At 35.8% G+C, this 10,755-nt stretch overlaps 1 protein-coding gene across 1 annotated transcript; it reads right to left on the bottom strand.

Moving 5' to 3' along the window:
• Positions 1-5,464: 5,464 nt before the first annotated feature.
• On the bottom strand, positions 5,465-10,343 carry LOC107901899 (protein argonaute 2). Its single transcript, XM_016828069.2, has 3 exons — positions 9,488-10,343; positions 8,170-9,346; positions 5,465-7,138 (listed from the first exon to the last, which is right to left on the bottom strand). Exons 1-3 carry the CDS (start codon positions 9,936-9,938, stop codon positions 5,680-5,682), a joined length of 3,087 nt encoding a protein of 1,028 aa, XP_016683558.1. The 5' UTR covers positions 9,939-10,343; the 3' UTR covers positions 5,465-5,679.
• Positions 10,344-10,755: the final 412 nt, after the last annotated feature.

Below are 10,755 nucleotides of genomic sequence, written 5' to 3' on the forward strand. Positions count from 1 at the left end.
AACAGAAATTTTACCTTTGTTATTTTAAAATATATATATAACTTGTTTATCAATGTACACATTTATCCTTAAATGAAATATATAAAAATTGATTTTAACAACTCCATTACCGTCCACTCAAAGATAGCTATGATATATTTACCGTACAAGGACTCCCACTAATAAAACCAAAGTCAAATGGGTCATTACACTTAAAGAACACATATTTTTTTCTTTGCGCGATTTAATCTTTTTTACCGAATTAACTATTTAAACGGTAAAATTTCTTACGAAAATTTCACACAATAATTCTATCATGTTGTAAAACTCATTAAAATAATAAAAAATATTTTGACTCAGTTAAGTGGTCCCGAAACCACCTGTTCTGACTAGGGTCTAAACCGGACTGTTACAACCTACGACCGACTTGCCATAATTCGTTGTGGAAAATTAGACTCTTTCTGGAATTTTATGTTATTTAAGTCACCCATGATAAAAACTCGACTCGATATTTGATATAACATCTAGTCTTGAGTTTAATGATATAAATTGCATCATCAATATGTGACAGCTAGTGTCATGGGGCTAGAACTTTAATCTTGCAATCCATGCGACCTTAAGTGATTTTTTCACTTCAAATGTGCCTAAGTCAACATAACTCTCACAAATTGAAAATTCTCGATAGAAATTCTCATAAGGCACCAAAAATAAAGTGGAAGCAACTCAAAAACAAAAGAAAGCTCGAAAGAACAAAATAGTCACAGAAAGACAATGCCCACAAGGTATTTGATTAAACGCTCTCAATTAGTATTCACTTTAGAATACAATGGATACAATCAGTGATTACAAATAAAGGGGAGGCACTTTATTTATAGCTGAGATCCTCTAAACCAACGGTACATATTGAGTTACATCGATGGACGAGATTGAAGCCTATCTACAATTAAGGGATTTATATAATCCCCAAGATTACAAAATCAAATCTTATCAAATTTCAAATCTTCTAAGATTACTTTCTATAGTTACCAAGGTAGCCCTAATTTACCATAAATGCTTCAATGGGCCACTAAGGCTTCAAGTAGATGGGTTTCGTCACTTGTTCTTCAAATTGAGCCAGTTTAAGTGGGTCAAATGAGCCCCATTTAATAGATTGACCTCCATAGGATGCTCTTTGTGCTTTGGTTACGGGTTTTAAACTATTTCCCATGACATTCTCCCTCATCCATTCTCGCAACGCCTTCGTTGCATCCTCGGAATGACACTGGTTTGATTCACCTCAAAACTTTCTCAACGTCTTGTCTCTTTCCCAACTAGTCTCACTATCAAGTAGTCCCACCCCTTAATTTCTAAAATTATCAAAATCTATAATACATTGACAATTAGGGAAGATTGTTGGAATATTTTCAAAATCTTTATAATGTCCTAATAGTTACAAATGAAAGATTACAAGTGATCCAAAAGTTATACCATTTGTTTATTCACCAAAAGTTGTCCCTACTCATTGTGACAATGTATGTCTTATTAAATACCGAAAGTTATGTCATTTAGTTAATTAATAAATAAATATAACCATTCAAGTATACATATATTGAATAGTTAGTTTATTGGTAATAGATGTGATTATCCAAATAAGCATATTGGATAGTTATGCATTTGTGAAGAGACATGAGAACTCCTATAAATAGGAGTGAACTTTCATTTGCATGGTACAACCTATAAACATAGAAACAAACTTCTTTTCTACTCTCCCACCATATTTTATATTCAAAGATTGTTCTATAAAGAATTACTGTAGAAGTTCTTTATAAAAACTAATACTCTTGCTATGCTTCACTCAATGCTTAATGGATTGTTTTCATCAGTGCAAAACTAAACAATCATTGGACTTCATTATATCCTCAAGATTCATTTGCCAATAACTTTTTTATACACTTAAGTATAGGTAGGGGTGAATAGAACCTTAAAGATAGTGGCATGACTACACGCTTTGAAGCCTTCAATTAATTTCTCATAAGTTTATTTTATCCCCACGCACCAACAACTTAGTATTAGTTAAACCTTAGGTAATCAATAGGCTAATATTTTCTTATTCATTTAAAAACCATTAAGGAAAATTATACAAAATATAGTAGTTTAACTATAGAATTTTATGTAATCAATTTATTCGAAAAATTACAAGCATAAATACGAAATCATTGTACTAAGGGCACAAAATCTCAACAGTATATCACTTGCCCTAGTGAAGTAGATAAGTCATAATTTGCATTTCCATACCCTCAATATGTTTCTCAAAACTTGTAGCCACCTGAGTCTTGGTAAACGGATCTGCAAAGTTGTCATTAGATGTGACTTAACTATATCTACGATTTCGTCTACTACCACCTCTCATATGTGTGTTACTTACAATCATTGTGTTTTGTCCCCTTATGATTCCTTATTTCCTTAGTATTAGCTATTTTCGCATCGTGCTATTGTAATACAGTGTGATAGTTTTTTTCATACTAAGAATGACTTCAAGATTTATTAAGAACTCTCGAAGCCAAACTGTTTCTTTCTTTTTTTTCTCAAAAGTGGCTAGATACTTGGCCCTCATAATGGAGTCAACAGTACAACTCTACTTGACACTTATCCACACTATGGCTCCACAACATAGGAAAAAACACAACCTGGGGACGATTTCCTAAAATCCCTGCTCGTTTGGAAGTCGAGATTCGTATATCTAAGGGATGTTGGATCCCCTCCAAAATATACAAGCATATAATCTCTCATTCTTTGTAAATATTTGAATATTTTGTCTAAATTGGTGAGGCATTCTCCAAAATAATATTCATATACAGAAAAATCATTCATGAATACCTTCATTCCATCATCCATCATGTTCGAGAAAATCATAGTCATACATCTCTAAAAGGTTCCTAGCACATTGCACAATCTAAAAAGAGTATTTACCATACGAGCAAGTAAAAGTATTTTTTTCTTGATCATCTATATGTATAAGAATTTGATGATATCCTAAATATTCATCTAGAAAGCAATAAAAACCTTTACCTGCTAATCAATGTAGCATATTATCTATTAAAGCTAATGAGTAGTGATCTTTTTGAGTTGTGCTATTTAATTTTTGATAACCGATGCAAATTTACCATTTAGTCACAATTTTGGTTGGGATCTTCCCATCATTCTCGTTCGTAATTATCGTTATCCCTTCTTTCTTTGGTAGGCATTGCGTTGGACTTATCCATTCATTGTCAGAAATGAGGTAGACTATTCCAACATCTATCCATTTCCTTTTTTTTAATACCTCTTGCATTGCCAGAATCAATCTTCGATGCTTGTCAAATCTCGGTTTATACCCTTCATTAAGCAAAATTTTATGTTAATATATGGAATGGCTTATACCTTTGATGTTCACAATAGTTCATCTTGTTGCTTTTCTGTGGGACTTTCAAACTGATAAATTTGTTTCTCTTTGGTTTGGTCAATACTTGTTGAGATAACCAGTGGCAGTGTTTCGTTCTCTCCCAAGTAAGCTTGCTTCAAATGACCTGGGAGAGGTTTCAGTTCTAAGGTTGGTTGTTTCTCACTTGATGGGATCATTCATGTATCTTTAAGATCAAATGGTTCCAATCTCAATATGAGCATTACATACTCATTCTACTTGCCATGGAATCTCTGTTGTCTCTTCTACGTAGCTTTCATCATCCATTGAGCTAGTTATGGTATCCTTTTCATTTGAATCTGATCTGCTTGCTTCTTCTATAATTGATTCGAAGGGTCTTATCGGATCATCTCTTGGTATATAATCGCATGCAATCACTCGCATGCTTGTTGAAGTTCTCTCAACTTTTCTCCATACTTAACCATCTCCATATCTTGTCGTTCTAATGCATTCAAGTGATCACATTATTCCTTTAAGAACATTATTCGATCCATGTTTTTTTCTAACCGTTCAACAATTTCCTTGAATTTTGCCAATTCATTTTCATTCTTGGTATTTCATACAGATAGTGCCTTCCCCCATATGGCCTTATTCTAGTACATAATTTTGAGTTTCTCAATGGCTTTTTAAATAAAAGAGTACCACCAACTATAGTATCAAGGTGCATTCACGCATTTTTCTCGTAATCCACCATAAAAAATTAAGATTTGCTCATGTATGGTAAAATCGTGATAGAACACTTGTCACAGCATCCCTTTGAATCCTTCCTGTGCCTACCAAAATGTGTAAATTCTTCTTGAACATACAAAAATTTTTGCATGGGACAAACTCATCCCAAGTTTTGATAGATTTAGGATCTAAAGTTTCCAACCATTTACTACCTTCTCCACATAAAGTGAAGAGTATATCAACAATAATTTTACCTGTTCTTCACTGATTCTTGAGATTTTAAAATTGTACAAATATCCCTACAGCGAATTAAATGAGAACTTGGGTTTTCATCTTAAATTGGGTTAAGGACAATATAAGCCTAATCATCTTAGGATTTATTTCGGAAGAGTCTAGGTTTTTTAATGGCTTTCTAATGCTAGATTCTTTTTCTATCCCCCAAGGAAAAATATGATCCCATAAACTTTGTTTTTGTTCTCCTATTACATAGGCATACAATTAAACTAAAAATATTCTAATTCCTATGTTGATTAAGTTTTACTCTATTATTCTATAAATTTATCTTCACCTCAACAACAACGTCAAAAACTTGATCGCGCAAAAAGTAGATAAAAATAATGGTAAAAACAATATAAGCTTGAAGCTTAAAAATCGTTGCCACTTTCCATCAATACTCGCAAGTATACAATATCACTGTCAAGTAATAAATTAAAACAAAATAATTTCGTTGAAAGAAGTATTCCGAGGATCGATACCATAGAGATTAACAATTTTTAAAATAATAAGATAAAAATCTTAACGCAAGATTAAAAGAGTATAAATAAAATAATTAACTAAATAAATAAATAAAACAAATAAAAAAATTTAATAATTGAGCCTACAATGCAAAAGAGATTGAAGTGATGAAGTTTATCTTTAGTGAATGTGATTTACCCATTTTATTCGGTAATTGATAAGTCTAAAATTTATGACTAAAATGGCCTAAAGCTTATACAGGTTCAAAAAAATCTTACATTGGTGTGTGTCTTATAGGAACTAATTAAAACTCCTTCACTATCTAAATTGGTCTATATTTTAAGTCATCCTCAACAGTTGATGTATATCTTAGTAGATTTAGATAGTTATTCAATAAGAAATTAACATAATTAGCTGAGTCTATCACCTACTACTGTTTTTAACGAGAATTCTCTTCTTTTTATTATTTTAAAAATTACATCCAAATAAAATCAACCTGAAAAAGTGCCACATCAATGGCCAACGTGTGAAGGTTGAGGGCAATGCTAACCCTTGGAAGGAGAATGAAACAATGGGTGGTTATTCAGATTCTAAGTGTGGTTATATGTTGGGAACAAACCATAGATAATTCAGCATGCAAAATAAACCAAATCCACAACTGAATTCCAGAAAAGACGGAATAACGGAAACAATAGTATTTTCAGTTCCCTCGACTCACTGTTATATAAACCAACAATGTATAAGAGGAGAAGCTAGAAGCCTTCATACCCATTAGATTCACGCACAAAGCCCTTCACTAGATGCTTAGAAAAGGAGTAAACCTGCGTTCAGGGCGTTGAACGGAATTTGGCCATGCTTCAAACAAAAAACATCATGTTTTCCAGGTTTGCATGCAGCTTAAACCAGTCATGGAATGAAGCTGCAGATGACATTGATGATGACGATGTCATTGATGAAGATAAGGATGATGTTGAAATGGGAGATTGTCTTCCAATCATTGCCTGGTAGTACAGCCACCCCCTATATGCAACAAGGTCGGCATAGTACACAGGTGGAACCAGAGATACTGGTTTTGTGCACCGTGCAAATGTAAAGCACATGTTGTAGATAAGCTTCTGCAACTGATCAGAAGAGAACCCATGCTCATCCCACAAGATATGGTAGTGTGTAGGCTTGCTAGTACCAAGGCTTCCATGGTGACTACAAAGATAGAAGTCAAACTCGAAAGGATGCACAATTTTAGTGTCAACAACTGTGCCAGGTGAAATATTACCCGTGGGACCCCCATCCCCCTTTCCCTCGGGAAAAAAACGAGTTTGGTGTCGCTTCTGAGCAACAATAAGGGTGATTGTAGGAAAATAATTGATTCTCTGGAATGCACTCTTGAGATCCATTAACTCTTCATTAAGAACCATATCAAACTGACCCTCACTAACCCCATCACGGAAGAGCACAATTTTTTCTGGTTTAACATTATTTAGACGAGCATAAGATTCGACAAGCTCCAAACACATTTCACCGAACTCTAGGATCTGTTCTTTGCGATGGATCTGGGGTCGAACCCTTGCTGCATAACGATTAGCTTCAGGCCAGTTCATTGTTGCTACTACGGCAGCAATGGATGGGCTAGTATTATTATGAGAACCAGGATGATTAACATCTGCTCCAATAAACATAACATGACCTTCACCACGGAAGTGGGGAAGCCGGTCATTCAGCTCCACATTGCTGCCCCCAAGCTTAGCATTGATTTTCAGAGCAAGATTAGCAAGGTATTGGTCCTGGCCTTTGTTTGCATGGTTGGACAAGCAACACTGAGTCACCACACCAATTTTTGTCTCAGAGATCCACTTAAGACATTTGTAGCCATCATCTTTCCTCGACATTACACAAAGTAGAAATTGTAAATTTCCTCTACCAAATTTATGTACTCGACGAGTAACATTTTCAAGCAGTTGAAGAAGTCCATTCCCATCAGAAAATATTTGCATTTGAGCCAGTTCATATAAGATGGGGTCCTCCATTGTCATTCCAAGATTCCTGCACCTATTCCTCAGCTTTGGAATGAATGAACCACAGTTCAGTTTCAATCGATCAGCCTGAGTAAAGTCTATCACAGCCCAGCACTGAATTGCTTTGCCTACCACAACAGCTTTTCCAACCAGGTTCCACTGGCATGTGTTTCTGTCAACTGTTATCTTCAACAATTTGCCAGTCGGAGCAGCCAACTTCAAAACTGGAGGTCCAATCACACGTCCTTCCACTGGTGTCATCCTAGTATCAACTTCAATACCAAAATTTTGGATAATGTTTCCACTGCCAGAAAAAAAATATATTAGTATAATATTATACTAGATTATGTAACACATATTATGTGAGTAAAAGAATAGATAATATACATGATTAATCTTTTTAAGAAAAAAAATATCTTCGAAGATAATGGTAATTTATAAAAGTAGAGATTTTTTAGGAGGGTGTTAGCTTTTCAAGAGTGGGAGTGGGAAGTCTGTTTTGAAAGAGTGGATGCTTTTACTTATAAAAATATAATATAAAAACATTTAAATAGCATAATTATGCTATTATTTGAGTGAATTTTTTTAAAGAGGAGTTTTTGGTAAAATTATATGACTACTTAACTCGTGACACTGAACTTAGTCAAGGATTTTAGATATAGCATAAATAGAAATATCTATATAATTACACAAGATTTCAAGAAAATCCAACAATGCAAAAACAAGTTCATATTACAGGTTACCTTTTCAGTGAGGGAGTATTAAGGTATTAGCATAGGAAGATGCATGCAACTTTCTTACGTCAATAACAAGCGTACACTGTCAGCGAATTGGAAAGTGTTTTGGATCACATATAGAACACCCAAAAAAGTGATCAAAACTCTAATCATTCATGCCAAGAACGCACCCTATTTACGAGCATAACCAAAACTTACTGACCAAGGCACTTAATGCAAGACGGAAATTTCAACAGTACCCAACTAATAGTATTCACCATCATGGCATGAAGTTCAGAACTGAATACACGGCTATCTAAATTGACTTCACAGTGTATTAGACAACTGCATCAACACAATGATATATAATTGTCTCAACTTATATACAGGATGAAGACCAAAAACCTTTTTAGAAAGGAAAGAAAGTAAATGTGTCCCCCCTGCTCTAAAGTTCAAGAATTTTCAATGTGCCAAGCAGGCAGAAAATTAATGTTGAAAAACTAATAATTGCAAAAAAAAAGGGGGGGGGGGAACTGATTTGTAGGAAACAAAGCAACAAAACAGACAAGTCATGAAAGCATGCATAGAAATAAAAGGCTCAGTTGTTTTGTATACATACCCACATGGTCCATCCTTGGATTGAACCATACCACAGATATTGCTTTGTCTTTCATATGGCTTTGCCAGGGATATGTTCTTCAACATAAAAGCTGCTTCTCGATCCAAGTCATCCTTTGGATAAATCTGACCCTCAGCTAAGACACAATACTCCATTGGGACATAGTTCATCCGATTGTTCCTGCTCAAATCTAGGCAAGGAATGTCCAAATATCTAATATTATTGTCATATTTCTCCCTGAAATAATCAACGAGTCTAACTCGCACTTGTGGATCATTTGCATCTGGAAATGAAACATTGCGAGTGTCATCTCGCGTCAACCCAACTATAACATACTTCTGTTTGGTACGTCGATGGGTTACATTAACCTTGAGGTTTTTCAAGGCTTGATCAACATGTCGTCTAAACCTCCGAAAACTATTCACATTAAAATCAGGAATGTGCTCAGCTAGAAAATCTAAAACTGGCATTTTCTTGCGAAATGCTAAAACTGAATAATCCAAGCAAAGTGCTAGACCCTGGTACGTGGGCTTGAGACTATATCGGATTCCTCTAGATGCTGTGATGCCATATCCAAGATCATCTTCTGGACAAGATTCATAAGGATGGAAGCTCCGGCCAACAGGAACCATATGCATTACCGGATTCTCCTTCATAACTACATCCATCCCCTGTAATATGTCACGAGGTATTGAATAGGCTTTCCTAGACAAGTAATCCCGCAACTTGCAAAGCTTGAGCTCATTCACAAGCTTTATAGAAAAGATGTATGTACGGGCCATCACGTCTTCCCCCTCGGACGATTCCACCTTGAATTCTCCTTCAGGTAATCGAACAGCACTAAATATATTCTTTTCACCATCATATGCGGTCATCAACAATGGCAATTGAGGATTATCAGTGAATAGTTTTTTCCGGATATTAGACAATAATGGCTTAGATATATAGGCAGGGCGACCATTCCTAGGAGACTCCAGTTGCCTGACATCAACATCATAATGCCTTATGATACTTTCCGGATTGAACTTCACCCGAAAATGATTAACATTAAGCCTGACAGTTGCAAGAGCAGTTCTTCCACCTTTATCCGGTCGCATAATTGGGTTATGTCTATTTTGATTCTCGGAAGATAATGATGTAGAAGCCAACTGCTCTGAAACATTCATCACAACAGAATCTGTAACGAAAAAAAAAGGGAAAATTATCAAAAGCAAACTAACAACCCGTGCCTAAAGCCATACCAGATTTAACTTCATCATCAACACCAACTCATGCCTAAAGTCGTACCAAATTTAAGATCAAATGAAATGATTTATACCTGGGACAGACTGTGGAGGAGGAGGAGGAGGAGGACTAGGAGGCAATGCAGGTATGTTATCTTCAGGCTCCAGTGTTGGGGCAGCAACGGGCCTGAAAGGCCTCCTCCCTCGCCCACGACCAGTTCCGCCGCCTCTGCCGCTGGCTGATTCGGCCTCATAACTATAATTCGGTCTCTCCGGTTGAAGCCGAGGAACCCACCCTCCCCTTCTACCACGACCACCACCAGCCTGACCACCCCTCGCATCGCCGTCCTGATAAGGACCCACTTGAGAGTTAGTTGGGTTCCAGTTGGCCCCACTTTGCCCTTGGTCTATGGGCGCCTGATATGGAGGCTGATGATCAGCGCTGCCATCTCTACCTCTTCCTCTTGCTCTTCCTCTTCCACCACCATAGTAACGACCTCTTCCGCCATATCCTCTTTCTCTATAGCCACCACCACCTCTCTCCATTGGACTCGGGAGCACAACTAGGGCAAAAATGGAACTCGGTCTGTACAGAACCAGTAAGCACCAACAGATTATACAAACAAACAAAAAAGAAAATTAAATTCAAAGTTGACTGTAGTCTAGCTACGGAGGACACGGGAAATGGAGCCGGAATCGTGGGTTTATATAATAAATGGAGAGGGTCGGGTAATGAAATTACAGAAATAACCTTACGATGGATTACTGTTTGTAAGCGCGTTTTAGTGTTACAGATAATTGATAATGATAAATGATTTGATTAGTAATAAAACATGGATGGAAGGAGCGAAAGCTAGGATAGGAATCTAAAGAAATTCCAGAAACCTCGATGGGTTCGAGGAAGCTGAGGGGGTTTGTCGCTGGGAGTGGCGGAGGATCTCATGCCGTATTACCTTGATAATCTACGATTAACTCTTCCAACTCCTTTTCATTTTCACTTGTATTGTTTGAATTGTTAGTAAAAGAAAATACATTTTATTAAAAATATTAAATTAAAAAGTTGTTAAATTAATGAAAATAAAATTTTATTTTCAAAATATTAGATATCGAGTTAATTTGTGTTAGACTATTATTATGAATATTATCATTTCAGAAATATCTAAATATATCATGTCGAAACCATTCTTTTGAAAAATAAAAGTTTTAGGTTGTCGACTTTTAAAAAATAAAAATTGGGAGTCGCCACAAATCTTTTAATAAGGTGTGATTGGATCACCTAAAAAAACGGCTTTGGTCTACGAGTTTTAGAAAAACGGATCTGGGAGTCGATTACGTACGAAGAAGGATTAGTACCCTCGTAATG

Source organism: Gossypium hirsutum, chromosome D06, assembly GCF_007990345.1.
Source record: "Gossypium hirsutum isolate 1008001.06 chromosome D06, Gossypium_hirsutum_v2.1, whole genome shotgun sequence".
NCBI classification, from domain to species: domain Eukaryota; kingdom Viridiplantae; phylum Streptophyta; class Magnoliopsida; order Malvales; family Malvaceae; genus Gossypium; species Gossypium hirsutum.

Coding starts and splice junctions, on each gene's coding strand:
- LOC107901899 (XM_016828069.2), bottom strand. CDS start 9,938: ATGGAGAGAGGTGGTGGTGGCTATAGAGAAAGAGGATATGGCGGAAGA. Junction 9,347..9,487: donor TCCTCCACAGTCTGTCCCAG/GTATAAATCATT, acceptor TTTTCGTTACAG/ATTCTGTTGTGATGAATGTT. Junction 7,139..8,169: donor TCCAAGGATGGACCATGTGG/GTATGTATACAA, acceptor TTTTTCTGGCAG/TGGAAACATTATCCAAAATT.